At 42.5% G+C, this 17,035-nt stretch overlaps 2 protein-coding genes across 6 annotated transcripts in view; both read right to left on the bottom strand.

Moving 5' to 3' along the window:
* angel2 (angel homolog 2) lies at positions 1-9,766 on the bottom strand. Of its 5 annotated transcripts, none has more exons than XM_079643271.1 (9): positions 9,561-9,766; positions 5,809-6,497; positions 4,092-4,315; positions 3,853-3,922; positions 3,030-3,460; positions 2,652-2,781; positions 2,366-2,435; positions 1,418-1,548; positions 1-1,200 (listed from the first exon to the last, which is right to left on the bottom strand). In XM_079643271.1, exons 2-9 carry the CDS (start codon positions 6,491-6,493, stop codon positions 1,037-1,039), a joined length of 1,905 nt encoding a protein of 634 aa, XP_079499397.1. In that variant the 5' UTR covers positions 6,494-6,497; positions 9,561-9,766; the 3' UTR covers positions 1-1,036. The 5 variants fall into 5 exon arrangements, with proteins under 5 accessions (XP_079499397.1, XP_079499396.1, XP_079499395.1 ...); XM_079643270.1 differs by lacking the exon at positions 9,561-9,766 and adding an exon at positions 8,694-8,858 and having other exon boundaries at positions 1,418-1,545; positions 2,366-2,432; XM_079643269.1 differs by lacking the exon at positions 9,561-9,766 and adding an exon at positions 8,694-8,857 and having other exon boundaries at positions 1,418-1,545.
* Positions 9,767-13,666: 3,900 nt separating this feature from the next.
* Positions 13,667-17,035, bottom strand: part of LOC307016304 (polypeptide N-acetylgalactosaminyltransferase 14-like) — a gene marked incomplete at its 5' end in the record, with an annotated part of 44,021 nt that continues 40,652 nt past the window's right edge. The window contains one exon of the mRNA XM_079645344.1: positions 13,667-14,858. Coding sequence (XP_079501470.1) covers positions 14,700-14,858 — 159 coding nt within the window. The 3' untranslated portion in view covers positions 13,667-14,699. The remainder of the gene's footprint in view (positions 14,859-17,035) is intronic.

Genomic DNA, 17,035 nt, shown 5'->3' with positions numbered 1-17,035 from the left:
TAGAAAAACACAAGTCCTTTATTTACAATCTGATCCAAAATAAGTGTAAGAAAAATACATCCACTCGTTATTTTTGAAAATAAAGTACCGAGAGTTTCCTCTCAACGTGACGGCACATTTATACTCCAGTGTTCAAGCTTTTAAAAGTCTGCAAACGTAAAAGAAGATCACGACTTTAATATGACACCACGGTAACTGTGAAACTTGTGCCTCACGATGTTTGAAATCACAACTTAAACTAGAACATATCAGTTAAACGTCATAGCTGATTTAACTTTCTTCAATTGATATTTCATGCATTTCTGTAGCTTAAAAATCAGCTAAACATTGAATATTCAGGGGAAAACATGTCCACGTTGTTCTGTAGTGAAAGGAACTGTGCTGCATGTCGACGTCTTCACTTATATATTAAAACAATACCAGACTATAACAGCTTGAGGGCGATGTTAGTCGTCGTGTTGTCAAAGTAAACAGAGAGGTCGTTAGCAGCGATTTCACTTAAGGCTTTAAAAATAAGTCTTAAAATCTCTTCATAGATCAAATGGTGCCGGAAACTCAAACATACATAACTTAATTTCTCCAAACACAAACGAGGGTGATGTGTTTTTAAACCGGTTTTTTACATCATAGTGGAGACTAAGACTAAAACACTGCAGGGGAACCGTCTTCCTTCTGCCCTGGAATAAGAATTAGAACACAGGTGAACATTTTTACAAATTCAAACTCAAAGATGGGAACATTTCAGTCAGCTGTTTTGTCCCGGAACATTTGGAGTTAAAGTTTGTTGTGTTTTAACTTTGCATTTGAACAACACTGGGGGTTTTCCTGTCACACACACATTGGATTATTATTGGTATTAAGGATTCCAAGAGTATTTATATGTGGCTCAATTTGCTGGTTGGTGAAATACTGACTCTAATGTTCTGTCTCGTAGCACAAAACACTTCATTGTTATGATTTCGTTTCACTTCAGTCCACATCTTAACCGTCCCTACTTTCCTGAGCTGCACTTGAAGGCATCACGACCTCTAGGGGGTCAACAGCGGAGGCGGAAACGAGCGAAGATGGGCAGGTGATCAGACGAGTGGTTCTGATTGGGCAGCCCGTGGACTTTCTCCAGCTCTGACCGGCCGACCAATGACAGCCTGCCCAGTAGCGTTAGGCCCCGCCCACCAGGAAGTGAAGGAGGGGGGACGAGTTCTTTAAAAGAAGAGATATAAGAATATTTAACAAATAGAACAAACAAGATCAACAATGAGTGTGTGTGTGTGTGTGTGTGTGTGTGTGTGTGTGTGTGTGTGTGTGTGTGTGTGTGTGTGTGTGTGTTTACCGGGGGTGTGTGTGTGTCGGAGTGTGTGCGTGTGTGTGTGTGTGTGTGTGTGTGTGTGTGTGTGTGTGTGTGTGTGTGTGTGTGTACCAGGTGTGTACAGGATGTAGTCCACGTTGGTGGCAGTCTTTGAGTGACAGGTGGTGATCTCCGGTCGGCCGTCCTGCAGGAGGTGATCGTACGAGGAGTGAAGCTTCAGAGTGTGCTCGATCCTCGCTCTGCTACACACACACACACACACACACACACACACACACACACACACACACACACACACACACACACACACACACACACACACACACACACACACACACACACACACACACACACACACACACACACACACACACACACACACACACACACACACACACGCACACACACACATTGAGAGTGTTAGATAAGACTGTGTTTCCAAATGTGTCTCAACAGTTTGTCAGAATTACACAATTTTATGTATTTTCTTTTAAATTAAGTATATTGTGGGTCGCACTGATAGGTAGGTAGGTAGGTAAGTAGGTAGGTAGGTAGGTAGGTGGGTAGGTAGGTAGGTAGGTAGGTAGGTAGGTAGGTAGGTAGGTAGGTAAGTAGGTAGGTAGGTAGGTAGGTAGGTAGGTAGGTAGGTAGGTGGGTAGGTAGGTAGGTAGGTAGGTAAGTAGGTAGGTAGGTAGGTAGGTAGGTACTAGGTAGGTAGGTAGGTACTAGGTAGGTAGGTAGGTAGGTAGGTAGGTAGGTAGGTAGGTACTAGGTAGGTAGGTAGGTAGGTAGGTAGGTAGTTAGGTAGGTAGGTAGGTAGGTAGGTAGGTAGGTAGGTAGGTAGGTAGGTAGGTAGTTAGGTAGGTAGGTAGGTAGGTAGGTAGCTAGGTAGGTAGGTACTAGGTAGGTAGGTAGGTACTAGGTAGGTAGGTAGGTAGCTAGGTAGGTAGGTACTAGGTAGGTAGGTAGGTAGGTACTAGGTAGGTAGGTAGGTAGGTAGGTAGGTAGGTAGGTAGGTAGGTAGGTAGGTAGGTAGGTAGGGAGCAGAAGTGATAGTACCTGTGTTTTAGAGCGTAAGCAGCTTTAGAGGCCAGATCTTCTACAGTCAGGTTAGAGATTGCTCCTTCTACTGCGGACAGAGAGAGAGATGTTAGTGAAGAGGAACAACAATCAGCTGACAAACAACAATAACAACAAATGATTTAACACAAATAATCGATACCACTGGACAGAGGCTAGCAGTTTCCTCCTGTTTCCAGTCTGTGTTAACATGTTTTAAACTTTGAGCTGAGACTTAAAAAGAATCCAAACATTCATTAGGTAGAGTTCATCTCAGGTGATGTACCTGAGGGGGAGGAGTCAGTGGGGGGGCGGCTGCTCTCATACTGACACAGAGGGCTGATTCCCAGAGTCTGAGACCAGAGAGGAGCGGTGAGGAGACGCTGACCCCGAGCACCGAACTCCTGACCGGACACCTGAACACACACACACACACACACACACACACACACACACACACACACACACACACACACACACACACACACACACACACACACACACACACACACACACACACACACACACACACACACACACACACACACACACACACACACACACACACACACACAAAAAATACAAAAGACATCACAAAGTGCATTTTGTCAGCTGATATGATAGGAGACCTTGAATGAACCAATGATCAGTCAGTATGTCTCACCATGTTGCTCTGAAGGCCTTTATACTCCAGACTCCCATTGGTCAGGAAGCTGTACAACGGACTCTTAGGTGTCGAGTTAAAATCCCCACACAGAACCACAGGATTGGTCGATCCGTCCGGGAGGCGGGACAACCGGTTTATCTCGGCCAATAGGATGGCCAGCTGGGCCAGTTTGATGTCTCCCCGGCGAGGGTTGTAGAGCAGGTGAGTGTTGGCCACGCAGATGAAGGAGGAGGCATCTGATTGGCTGCGGGCGTCTTTAGGTTGCAGCAGTAGGACCAATCCCACGTTGTCTCTGTCCAAGAGGGCGTCGCCACGTTGGAAATACTCCACGGGATTGGACGAGAGGAGAGAGAGGCGGGAGGATTTAAAGATGACCGCGCAACCGTCGGGTTTACTTCCTGTTCGCTTCTTGAACTCACACTGGTAACCTGACACACACACACACACACACACACACACACACACACACACACCAATATGAACAAAAGGAGAAAACATAAGACATAATAATAAGTGTTGCATTTCACAATAAAAGCATTTATTAATACATTTGTGTGTCTTAAATATTTTCTGTGTTCACATCCACTCAAACACCCTCATTCACACACACACACACACACACACACACACACACACACACACACACACACACACACACACACACACACACACACACACACACACACACACACACACACACACACACACACACACACACACACACACACACACACACACACACACACACACACACACACACACACACACACACACACACACACACACACACACACACACACACACACACACACACACACACCCAGTGCCTGGAGAGCTGGTTTGATCTGCTCTTCATAATGATCCTCCTGGACTTCTTGAAGGCACAGGATCTAAAAGAAAGTGTCAGAGTGAGCAGATTGAAAGCGTGCACTTTAGCTAAGATGCATGATCTGTTTGGTATTTTGAACCAAACAGATCATGGACATGTTTTGATATCCCTGTATATATCTGAGAGCCTACTAATAGCAGATAGAGACCTTTAACGTGTTTCTAACTCACGTCAGCGTCGTGCTGCTGGATCTCTGCCAGCAGGTTGGGCCGCCTGTAGTCCCAGCTCAGCACCGCGGGGGGGCAGTGGCGGTACAGGTAGGCGTTGTCCTGCAGCAGCTGCTGGGACAGGATGTTGTAGGACATCACGGAGAAGTCAAACGCTGCGCTGCTCCCTTGTGGACGGGGTTCAGTACTGCAGGGAGGAGAGGAGGACTGCCAGTGTCTCTGCAGAGCTGAGAGCGTTCATACAAGAAGAGTTCGTCCATTTTAGCACAAACTAGTATCAAAATCTACTTGACAGTGCAAGCACAGTTAATAACACGTTTTATACACTTGTGGACATGTATAATAAAATGTAGAAAAACTAATATTCTGCTCTGAAAATGGTCGACTTTCTATCCGCACCACTTTCTATTGAACCAATTATTTTCCTCCATGTTCTCAAGTCTGAGAGCCTTATTTCATCAAATGTATAAAAAAACAATATACTCTGCAGAGCTGAGGACAGACGGAAGAGGCTGGGTTGATATTAGGGATGTAACGATACCAAAAACTCACGGTACGATAATCTCGCGATAAAAAGTCCACGGTACGATATTTATCACGATATTGAAAAATAAAGGGGGAAAAATGTGAATCTTTTTTTTTTTTTTTTTTACTTGAATTTTTTTTTCTTTATTAAATAATAAATCTGATTTGTACATAATTTCAGTAAGATAGTAGTATTTTAAAGTGTAAACAATTATAACAATCAGACCCTGAAATAGAATAAAGTTTCACTTTAGTTTTTCAAGTAACTCAACTCTAACTCACTCACTCAGCATCATAAAGGTTATCTTTTAGGAATATGAGCATGTCCACATTTCCAGGTAGAAGCTGGGATGTTTGGGCGTTTACAAAATCCCCTGCTGTGGAAACAACTCTCTCGCTTGGTACTGATGTTGCTGGGACAGAGAGATATGCTTTGGCCATGGGTGACAGCAGTGGGTCAAACTGTGCATTGTCTCTCCACCACTTCACAAACAATACAGTTGTTGCCAAGAAGGTGAGGCTTATTGACAGGGCCAGATATAAATATACTGTTGGTACTTGTCAATGTCTCTAGGTGTGTACATGTTGCCCTGTAGATACCATGTCGTTTGTGTTATCTGTTGTTTTATGTTCATGTTGTAACCTACTTGCTGCCATGTTGGACAGGTCTCCTTTGAAAAGCATGTCTCAATGGGACCATCTGGTTAAATACATTTAATTAATTAAAAAAATTGCGGTATATTTTGTCGGTCTCACGACCGTATTGAGACATTTATTTACCGCGATATTCGATATATCGTTACATCCCTAGTAGATATAGCTCCAAAACTAAAATGATTTAACGACAAACTAGTATCAAAAGCTCCGTAAAAGTGCTGCACAATTAATCAAACTTCTCAAACATTTGTGGGCATTTTTATCCAATAATAAAATGTACAAACAAACAAAGACTTAATAAAAAAACAATAGACATTCTGTTCTGAAGAAATGCTCGGGTTTGTCTAATCTAATCTTGTTTTGATTTGTTTCCTCAGCGGAACAGAGGCTGATATCAAGAGTGACGCCTTTTCACAGGTTTGAACGTAAGTACAGAATATAAATATGTTATAATATTATTATGAAGCAGAGCTGTAAGGCATTGGAAACAGCTGGGAAACGCACCGTACACATCTTAACTCCTTAAATAAGAACTCACGTCTCACTTGTTTCCCCGGCCACTTGCTTTGGGGCGCGCTGCTGGGATGAGGCTCCTCCCCCCTGGGACGAGGCTCCTCCCCCTTCTCTTTGAACCAGGCGTTTGCTCTGGGTCTGGAGACGTGGTCCTGTTCTGGTTTTGACTTCAGGTTGCTCTGAACCCTGGAGCTCGACGGACTCCTCCTCTCGTTAGCAGTCTCATCTTGACTGCTATCACTCGGTGTGTCTTTACTGCAACTCTTAGTCCTGTCTCCGTCTCCGTTCTTCCCGCTTCCGCTTCCGCCTCCGTCTCCGTGGTTCGACCGAGGGTCTCTGTAGGAATCCGGGTGATATTTGGATCCTCGGTCTCGGTTCGACGCTCCTTTCTGTTCCCTTTCCTCGTCCTCCGCGCCCTTCTTTCGTTTGTGAGGAGGCTCTCGGTCCGAGCGCTCCATCAGGAGGCCGGCGGACGTGGAGAAGGAGGGGCTTCCTGAAGCGTTGGTGAAGCTCTGAGGAGGAAACGTCCTGCTGGAGAAGAAGTGACGGGATGGAGGAGGACGAGGAGGAAACTGGGCCGACCACCATGGAGGAGGAGCGGGGAGGAAGGGGAGGAAGGGGAGGAAGGGGGAGGAAGAGGAGGAGGTGCTCCTGAAGAGAGGGGGAGGTCTGAGAGGGAGGAAGGGGGGGATCAGCTGGCGAAGAAACATGGAGCTGGGGGAGGAGAGGGAGAAATGAGAGTCAGTATGAGCACCTTCATTCCTGAGTGGCCACTTGATGTTGTTGTTGGAGAGGGAGATTTGAGAGGTGAGGAAACACGTCATTAAAGGTGGGGTAGGTACGTTTGAGAAACCGGCTCGAGATACACTTGTTGTTATATTCCATGGAATGCTCTTAACATCCAGATAGCAATGAATATCTGAAGTGCTTTGACAAAAAATACAAAAAAATATCATCTGTGGAAGCCGTGGCGCTGTGAAAAGCACGACCAATCATCTGAGCCGGCTAAAATAACTGGATGGCCTACCTGCCTGTCAGCCTTCCATCTGTGCACAAACTTATCTCGTGCCCTCATTGGTCATGTGCGCGTTCGTGTGTGTTGGAGGCGGGGCTCTGTGAGGAAGTGGCAGATTTTTTCCGGTTGTGTATTTTCTAATTCTAGCGCACTCGAGCTGGTTTCTCCAAAAGTACCTACCCCTCCTTTAATGCACTTTATAAAACGTGGATCAAGAGAATAAATCAGAAAGTGTTTTTGATCCAAAATAAATAATCGTTCCAGTTTTCTAACAAAAGGCCGAATATGACATGGAGGCGGCGTCTGGGCTGTGAGGACTGCCAGCTGTTAGTCCTAGTGACAGTCGATGGGTTTGCACTGAGCCGGTTCAGAAACATCATATTCATTTATCTATCAGTCAGGCACTGATAGAAGTTGGAACCGGTGATTGTTAAAGATAGTTAGATAAAGAAATGTATATGGACTAAAGCAGATATTAGATAACTTCATTTTGATTTAAGGAAACAGTGGTAGGGGAATATCGTCCTCAGCAGACTGTTTTGTATTTGAGATAATCACGCTGTCAGCTAAATATTAGAAAAGATAAGAGTAAGGAAAGTGATGCCTTTTACGAACATTGAGGGCTACGACTAATAATCATCTTGTTATATTATCTTCTATCAAGTCAGTTATCTAAAACATTACCGTCACTTATTCAGCTGGACAAAGAGAACACCCTCACAACAAGAGAGCAGAGAACAATCAGAGCGCCGCGGTGCAGAAAAACACACACACACACACACACACACACACACACACACACACACACACACACACACACACACACACACACACACACACACACACACACACACACACACACACACACACACACACACACACACACACACACACACACACACACACACACACACACACACACACACACACACGACATCTTTGTTTACATTTCTCTCTCTTTTTGTGTGTGTTTCTGTCAGATTGTGTTGTTTGCATTTGTTTGTAAGTGTATGGTTGTTATTCTATATATATACACGTGTCTTTGATTGTGTATATATAGGTATATACATATTTGTATTTTTGTATTCGGGATAATGAGAAACGATATTTCGATCTCTCTGTCTGTACACACAAACTGAACGATTGACAATAAAGTTGACTTTGAATTATGAGTATACATGTGTTGTAGATACGTGTACGTGTTTATATTTGTTTATTACAATCAGGCTCTTCAGTTCTGCTGTTAACCATCCAGTTGTCTTCAGGTACATTCTGACAAATGTACTACTTTAATCAACATATTGTGTATCACATTTGATTGCCCCAAGGCCTTATCAGATGACAGCGGGCATTTGCAAATACAAACTAATGATGGACTTATTATTTTCCTTTCATTTAATTGGTATTAACCCTTTGTCAAGTTAGGGTGACAGCTAGCAGCCAAAAGGAGCTATATGACTCCACAGGATGTATTGCTTTTCTTAATAATATGAAATTAAACAAAAAAGTAAAAAAGCCCAACACTTTGACACATTTCTAAACAGCTTAATTCCTGAGTGACCACTTGTTGTTTCTGTCTTCTGTGCGTGATGCCCTCGGTTGTTATGTGTCTTGTTGTGATGTATTGGATGCATTGTTCAATAAAGTTGGTTAAAAAAAAAAAAAAAAATTCTTAAGCTAGATGCTGCTAATGTTTATTTTTACATCACAACAATCTAACGGGTGTAAAATGTGAATAATAATATACTTAAGTGTAGCCAAAATGTACATTAAAAGCCCAAGATAATGTAACATGAACAATACATAGAGTAAATATTAGCTTATTTTGAGCGTCATTGATTATAAAGGCGACTCATATAATGTCTGCCCTGACTCGTTAGCTCACGTTTACTCACTTCTCTCCGGAGGGGGGACCGGCATCGTTTATATTTCGACTTGGATGCATTTCAAAAAGCGATTAAAATCGCACATTATCGATATGTTTAGTTGTTTTTATCTGTATTCAAAACAAGCAGCAGAGTCGCCAAAATGTGACGCAACAGAAAACGTTCCACTAAGCGAGGCGAATCCCGTGCTACCTTCAAGTACTCCGGCTAAACTCGGATTTTCTAGTCGTATAGTAATAAATGTACATTACTTACAAGTGGACGGTTGATTTAACACTTCACCTGAAATACAGATACATATATATGTATATCCTTATATGAACAGCATTCGCTGACTGATAGCTTTGTTATACATGGTTTAAATGAAAGGATACTCGTAAAAAGCAACGGTTGCATTTAGAAACTAAGAAAAACAACGGACATATTCATTTTTGTTTTCATTTTGACCTTCTGCTAGTTATATAAACACAAATAAATCCACTAGAAGACGTTTTAATTATGAAAGAAGCGTATATTTGAATAATTGGACTGTTTGTGTCGTTTCAGCAGAGAATTCCAACATTTCACAGAGCCTTTAAATGGAGCATCCATTTCACCTTTTTGCTGGGACTTGTAGTCTTTTGGTCCTTTCTCTAGAATGGAACGCTGTGATAGGATTCAGTTGAACGGACTACAACTCCGTATTATAGCGGAAATAGAGGAAAGACTGGATTCGTATCCCATCTATTCTTTCTTTTATCGGGAGCATCCGTAATGTCGATTCATTTACGTAGTCATCAGTATTCGCTACGGCTAAACTGTTTTTAGATTGTATAATATATACATATTTAGTAGGCTATGTTGTTAAAGAGAACATGTAAAGGTCATCGTACTTACGTAAAATCGAGCCGCTAGTTGAATACGAAGAAAAAGATGCCGGTAAAATCGGCTTCAAAAGATAAAATCTCAGCTTCCTGTGTGTGACATGTTCTGTTATTCCATGTTAATAAATCCTATACAAAGCTTTAAAGTACGGATTAGCAAGGATTGATAAAGAGCACTGTTCTATGAGAAGAGGGGAGTCAGCACATCCTCTCTCTCTCCCTCTCTCTGTGTGCGTACGTGCGTGCGTGCGTGTGTGTGTCTGTGTCTGTGTGTGTGTGTGTGTGTGTGTGTGTGTGTGTGTGTGTGTGTGTGTGTGTGTGTGTGTGTGTGTGTGTGTGTACCAACATCAAACATCTTATTTCTCTCTTTAGACTCATTTTCTGACCCAAAGCTCTTTGCATTGATGAACCACCGAGATGTTGTTATCCTAATGTAAATACTAAAACATCCCAATAACGATGTGAAAATAAAGAGCCTCCTTTCAGCCCCTTCTTTATGAGCAAAGCGATGGTGATTAGAGGAGAATTCTTTTTAATGTAATTATGTTTTGTGATATGTTGTTTCCATCACAAGGATCATATACTGAGTTGTATTTACCTCTGTCTTCTACCTATGCTTTGGGAGCAGTATAAATAAAATAGTTAAACTGTTATTAATATTTCAAGTTTTGTTCAAATTATTTACATTCAAACAAGGCTTCTCTAATATGTATATACTAAAATACAAGTACAATAACATAGATTTGTGCCAAACAGAAATGTATATAAATACACTGGATAGAGTAAATGTACAATAAGAAGTAAGCTATTAACACAGAGGTGTACCGTGGTCCATTTCAAACAAATGTAAGTAAAATATAAAAGCCTTTTTGATGATAATAGATAAATGTATGGGTAGCTTTAGTAATATCAGCAGTTATACAAGTTCATCAAACCAGTTCCATCATTGGTAATTTACTACTGATGGTAGTTGTAGTAATATTAGTACTGAATGTGGTAATGTATGCATGTTGTCGACTTGAGTACTGCAGCTGAAGTATTTGTTGTAAGCAGAGCAGCAGTGGTAGCAATAGCATTAGTTCCTGTTAAATTAACACCTAAAATAAGTGTTATTATTATTATATATTACTGCAACATAACTTTAATATTTTGATCTGAAATGTTGCGTAGGTCCATCAAATCTTTACCTTGCGTGTAAACGTTCACAGCCATTTAAATAAAATACGAGCAGCCATTATAAAAGCTTTATTCAGGAGTCAAACAGGATATCAAAATGATGCAGTGGATGATATCAAACACAGGTAAGTCCTTTCCAACGTTAGAAATCCATCATTTGAAAAACCCGGACTTGCAAAGTGATTGTTAGGGGAGTTTAGAGATGGCAGAAATGTCTGGGTCTTTCGTTACCTTGACTCTGTTGGAATCTGAAATGAAAAACCACAGAAGAAGTCACGTGACTGCGGGGTCACAGTTTGACCCGTCAGCAGCTGCAGTTCCTCCGTCAGCAGTCAGAGAGAACACAAATATCTCTATTCGGAAAAAGCATCAAGAGGACACTTCTTCCTGAAAGTCACCTGTCAATCCTTAAATCATCATGAGTTTAGAGACTGAAGAAACGGTGTGAGTAAAGCTTCTCCCCCAGTTTCATAAAGTGGAAAGAAAAGTGCAGAAAAATGTTCCCATGCACAGCGAGGAGCGGCAGACATGCTGCTCTCTTTCCCACATCGTCCTCCTTATTGTGCCTGTATTTACACTCGTAGCCCTTTTCTGTCCGTGTTTCTGCTCGCATTCTGTATCAACTTGTTCTTAAGAACCACTTGTTGTGCTCATGTCTCCTTTGTGTGTGTTTCCTTCTCCTCCATGCTCTAGCTTTCTACTTCTGCAATCAAATATACCAATACATACGGTGGCCGCCAGGTGCATACACGCTACAACGGTCCACAACGTTTCCATAAGGAGAAAGGCGCCGCAACCTCAGAAACGATAGAAATATAAAAACACTAATGTGCCAAAGTCCCCTGGTTGTCGCTGTGTTTGGAGCTTCTTGCTTTTTATCCAACGCTTTTTGTAAACGTAGAGTCGGTGAAGATGTTACTTCATTCACTTTATGTTTGCATCGTTTCTGTTGTTGCGCGTTTGCACCTGTCCGCCACCGCGTATACAGCAAAAGAAGCTGCAGCATAGAAACTGGGACATCATGGTCAAATAAACATCCAAAAATACATCAAACACCTCCTCCACCTTGCATACTTCAGAAGGGTAAAGAGCATTATATAAACTACCCACTAAATATTGAGTTCTTAACATTAACGTATCTTTTGGATCTGTTAGGCTCATATTCTCTCTCCATCTCCCAAAGCAGGGTTACTCATTTATCTTGAAGTTGATGTTGAGACAGTGATCAGTTTGGTCGGGAAACAGGATTCATTTGGGATAGTGTGGAGGCTACTTTTATATAACATTAGAAAGACTGATTCTTATTATTACACTATAAGCTTATTGTGCTCATTTATGTGGCTTTGACTTTGGAATAAATAGACTCAATCAGGAACGGAGGGAAAAGTCACATGAGAAAGCGTTTAGCTTGCAATTTTGAAAGTAGCAAGGTCAGGTGCGGAGACTGAGAGAACACAAAGAGGTAGTCAGAACAGCACATCGCACCGGCGTTGAGTTGTATGGGACCCGCTCTCCCACGCAGAGCTAGGTACCAGCATTATGGTTTCCCGATATCTGAAGAAACGTTAGTGAAAACAAATTACGTATGATGGTGCAAGAGTAGGGAGGGACTTCCACAGGCCGGCCGAATGCTGATTGGAAGGTCGTGTTGCCAAGAGACTCTATCTGAGTCTGCGCACCAACCAAAGAGAACCAAGTCTAACCCGCGGTATCTCTTCAGCTTGTCTTGACCAATCATAAATGTACGGGCAACGCCCTCCTGTGTAATCAAATGTATTGTCGCACGAGGTTCGAGGCTCTTTACGGAAATAGACTGACAGATTACAGTTTTGCTGTCTGTGAATTCTATGACGTGACGGAGTCCTTGGCCAAGTGATATATATCTTTTGCTCTCTCATAATAAATAGTTAAACTATTCTAAACTAAAGTCATCAGTCTTTCCTGGAATTTTGAACACAACAATAGTGTTCTCTTCATCAAGTCATAGAGTCACGGAACTGAGATGCTAGTGGTTACAGGAACTGTTTTTTTCATAAATTTAGAGCAAGAACAGACGTTACAGATTCTGTTCACTTGTTTCTGGTCAGGTCCCATGACAAATGTATATTTTATTTGACAATCCTTTCTGTATGCTTGGAGAGTGGTGCAGGAATGGGTCCTGCCCAGTCGCTAACAAGTGTCTAAATGAGACGACTAAACGTCATCACGCCCAACATTAGCCTCCTTTAGCTTAGCGGTGGTGACGTGAAGTCATGTGACCGTGCTGTAGTTCCTTTATAGCCCAACATTAGCCACCTTTAGCTTAGCGGTGGTGACGTGAAGTCATGTGACCGTGCTGTAGTTCCTTTATAGCCCAACATTAGCCTCCTTTAGCTTAGCGGTGGTGAAGTGAAGTCATGTGACCGTGCTGTAGTTCCTATATAGCCCAACATTAGCCTCCTTTAGCTTAGCGGTGGTGACGTGAAGTCATGTGACCGTGCTGTAGTTCCTTTATAGCCCAACATTAGCCACCTTTAGCTTAGCGGTGGTAACGTGAAGTCATGTGACCGTGCTGTAGTTCCTTTATAGCCCAACATTAGCCTCCTTTAGCTTAGCGGTGGTGAAGTGAAGTCATGTGACCGTGCTGTAGTTCCTTTATAGCCCAACATTAGCCACCTTTAGCTTAGCGGTGGTGATGTGAAGTCATGTGACCGTGCTGTAGTTCCTTTATAGCCCAACATTAGCCACCTTTAGCTTAGAGGTGGCCACGTGAAGTCATGTGACCGTGCTGTAGTTCCTTTATAGCCCAACATTAGCCTCCTTTAGCTTAGCGGAGGTGACGTGAAGTCATGTGACCGTGCTGTAGTTCCTTTATAGCCCAACATTAGCCTCCTTTAGCTTAGCGGTGGTGACGTGAAGTCATGTGACCGTGCTGTAGTTCCTTTATAGCCCAACATTAGCCTCCTTTAGCTTAGCGGTGGTGACGTGAAGTCATGTGACCGTGCTGTAGTTCCTTTATAGCCCAACATTAGCCTCCTTTAGCTTAGCGGTGGTGACGTGAAGTCATGTGACCGTGCTGTAGTTCCTTTATAGCCCAACATTAGCCACCTTTAGCTTAGCGGTGGTGACGTGAAGTCATGTGACCGTGCTGTAGTTCCTTTATAGCCCAACATTAGCCTCCTTTAGCTTAGCGGTGGTGACGTGAAGTCATGTGACCGTGCTGTAGTTCCTTTATAGCCCAACATTAGCCTCCTTTAGCTTAGCGGTGGTGACGTGAAGTCATGTGACCGTGCTGTAGTTCCTTTATAGCCCAACATTAGCTTCTTACTTCAGAAATCATAAAGTGGTGTTAATATGTGGAGATTATCCTGCTGATCCAAATGTGTAAGTATCATAAAAGTTTGTTTGACACAGAGATTATTTTCTCAAATATTTCAAAATAGAGAAATCAGATAGCGTTTTGTGGAGGGAGGTTATGATGCTAACTTCCTGTCATCCCTGCACCACTGCAGTTTAAATAAGGCCTTGAAGTAAATTATAAACTTGCTTTGTGCTTGGTTGTACTTCCCAGATTCTTGAAAACAAACACTTTCATTGCAAAATATTACAAGACACATTCTCTGATAGTTTCTTTACATCTTTGACAGGTCGGGGGTTTTAAGGTGCACTTGGTTCGTCCCCTAAAACTTCTTCTCAGCCTCAAACATTCACACTTTATTCTCCGGACAAAACAAACCGGACATTTCTGATTTATTTAACAATGTTTTGATCCATAACAGATCTTCAGTAAACCCAGATTTCAGACCCAACAGATCCTCTCTTCAGTGAAGAGCCGTCACAAAGTCATAACAAACCCTCCGTTTATCTCCCGTCACTTCATCCTGACGTGCTCATGCTTCCTCCCTGCGTCAGAGCGTCCTCTCTGCTACTATTTGAGGCTGTGGGTGAGTAACAGGGCAGGTGTTTTGGGGGTGAAAGGTGTTCAGGGGGTTAAAGGTCAGGAGAAAGGCACCTCCCATCTCTGTGTGTAGGCGCTCAGTTCACAGGGGCTGATGACCAGCATGCGGGACGAGTCCATGCCGTCCAGAGCCATCTCCGAGTCCAGACAGAAGCGAGACACCAGGTGCTCAAGGTGAGTGCCCGACTTCTGCCAGCGCTAAGGAACACACACAAGAGAGGGTCTCAGAGAGGACACAAGTACACACATGCTTTACTCAAGTAGAAGTACAGATACTCGTGTTTAAAAATACTCTGGTGAAAGTAGAAGTACAGAGTTTCAAAGTAAAGAGTCTTTGAAATGTACTTCAGTAAAAAGTACCCATAACTAGCAGCTGTTTTAAAGAGTACCTGACCTCCCTTTATATTAATAGAACAATAATGTTATTGTTAGCTCATCAATGTTTCCATGGTGACCAACGGCAACATGACAACGTTTTCATTGGTCCCTCTTCTTTAGAGAAGACCAGGAAATGATGGATACACGGATCGTGTTCAAATCAGTAGGCACGCAAAACACAAACAAGGAGAGGGTTTAAAAAACGATGGGTGAAACATAACTCAATACATTTATTCTGATCTGCTGCTAAATGATGAACCATCCAGATCTCTCAGGTCCTCTGGGACTGGTCTGCTTTCTGTCCCGAGAGTCAGAACTAAACCTGGAGAAGTTCAGTTATTATGCTCCAAACATCTGGAACAAACTCCCAGAAACCTGCAGGTCCGCTGCAACTCGGACTACATTTAAATCCAGGCTGACTTTTCTTTCTGCCACTGCTTTTAATTGAACTATTCGTATCTCACACTGCTCTGTAACTTTTATTCATGTGTTTTATACATGTGTTCTTTTACATTGGCTTGTTTTGTGTTTATTGCACTGATTATCATTGATATCTGTTGCGTGCCAAATGCATTTGTTGATTTACTAAGTTGAACCTGAATTATTGGGCTCATCCAGGATCAACATATCCTTTTTTTTCTGTAACAACAAAACTAATCTATAACTTTGCACGGGAATCCAGGAGTCCTGACAAAAACACAATTAAGAGGCCGGCAAGTGTTATAAGAGAACACTCACGGTGACAGGATCTCAGACGCCGACAGAACAAAAGTTGAAAATCGTGGACTACTGAAATCAGGCTTTTCAAATCTCTGGAATATTTTGAACTGGTGTTTCTCATCATTCACCACTAGATGGAGCCCTCTCCTCACTTTCAGCTTAGATCCAGAGGTTTTTCTGTTCAAACACACACTCTGCAGTGTGTGTGTGTGTGTGTGTGTGTGTGTGTGTGTGTGTGTGTGTGTGTGTGTGTGTGTGTGTGTGTGTGTGTGTGTGTGTGTGTGTGTGTGTTTGAGTGCCTTTGAGTTTGCATGTGTGCATTATTCATAATTGGATTCTTTAGCTGGAAAACAAAGCGGCGGATATGATCAGACATGAAAAGAGGCTTTCATCCAGCGGAGAGAAAGAGAGAGGGACACACGCCTCTGAAGCGTATCGCTGTCATGTACCCTGATCTCAGAAGGCCTTGTAACAACACACACACACACACACACACACACACACACACACACACACACACACACACACACACACACACACACACACACACACACACACACACACACACACACACACACACACACACACACACACACACACACACACACACACACACACACACACACACACACACACACACACACACACACACACACACTGGCTTTGTTCTGCAGAGTTGCATTGTGGGTCCTTGTCAAGATGACACGCTCATTAGAGTGTAGCAGGCCGCAGAGCTTTTTAATTGAAAAAAAGAAAAGAGGGAGGGATAATTAAAAGTAAATCAATTAGTATTCGCCTCATTACTGCGGCGTGCTGACGTCGGACTGCGAGAAAAACATCTGTCCTCACTTTCTCTCTCTCTCCTTTACTATACTTTATATTAACTTTCTAAATCCGGTTGTTCCTCTGCAGCGTGACAGCGGGGGGTTAAACTCCCAGAATGCACTGGGACTCACAGGGTAACAGACGGACTGACATCTCCTCCTTTGAGGCTCCTGCAGGTTAAAGTTTCATGACCACTTCTTGGCTTCCCTACTTCAACTCAACTTTACTTATTTATACAGAAACCTTTCAACGTGCAACCCAGAGAGCTTCACAGACAAAATCAAATGTAACAAATGGAGGATTTTGTGAGATTAAAATGACATGCAGCTCAAAGTGCTTCACAACAAAAATGTAATTAAAAGGAAAATAATACATAAACAAATATTTTTGCACGATTAGAAACAACATTAAAACTTTAAATAATCATAAAAATCTGTAGAAAAAAAAAATGA

This window comes from Notothenia rossii, assembly GCF_949606895.1.
Source record: "Notothenia rossii genome assembly, chromosome: 8".
Taxonomy (NCBI): Eukaryota; Metazoa; Chordata; class Actinopteri; order Perciformes; family Nototheniidae; genus Notothenia; species Notothenia rossii.
Note: the sequence above shows the minus strand (reverse complement) of the source record. Positions and strands in the feature narration are given on the sequence as shown.

Bases quoted from the DNA above. Each gene is read 5' to 3' on its own strand.
- angel2 (XM_079643267.1), bottom strand. From the start codon at position 8,743: ATGCATCCAAGTCGAAATATAAACGATGCCGGTCCCCCCTCCGGAGAG. The intron at 6,498-8,693 runs GTGAGTAAACGT...CTCCTCCCCCAG, and splicing joins GGTCCCCCCTCCGGAGAGAA to CTCCATGTTTCTTCGCCAGC. The intron at 3,923-4,091 runs GTGAGTTAGAAA...ACTTTCTTTTAG, and splicing joins TCCAGCAGCACGACGCTGAC to ATCCTGTGCCTTCAAGAAGT.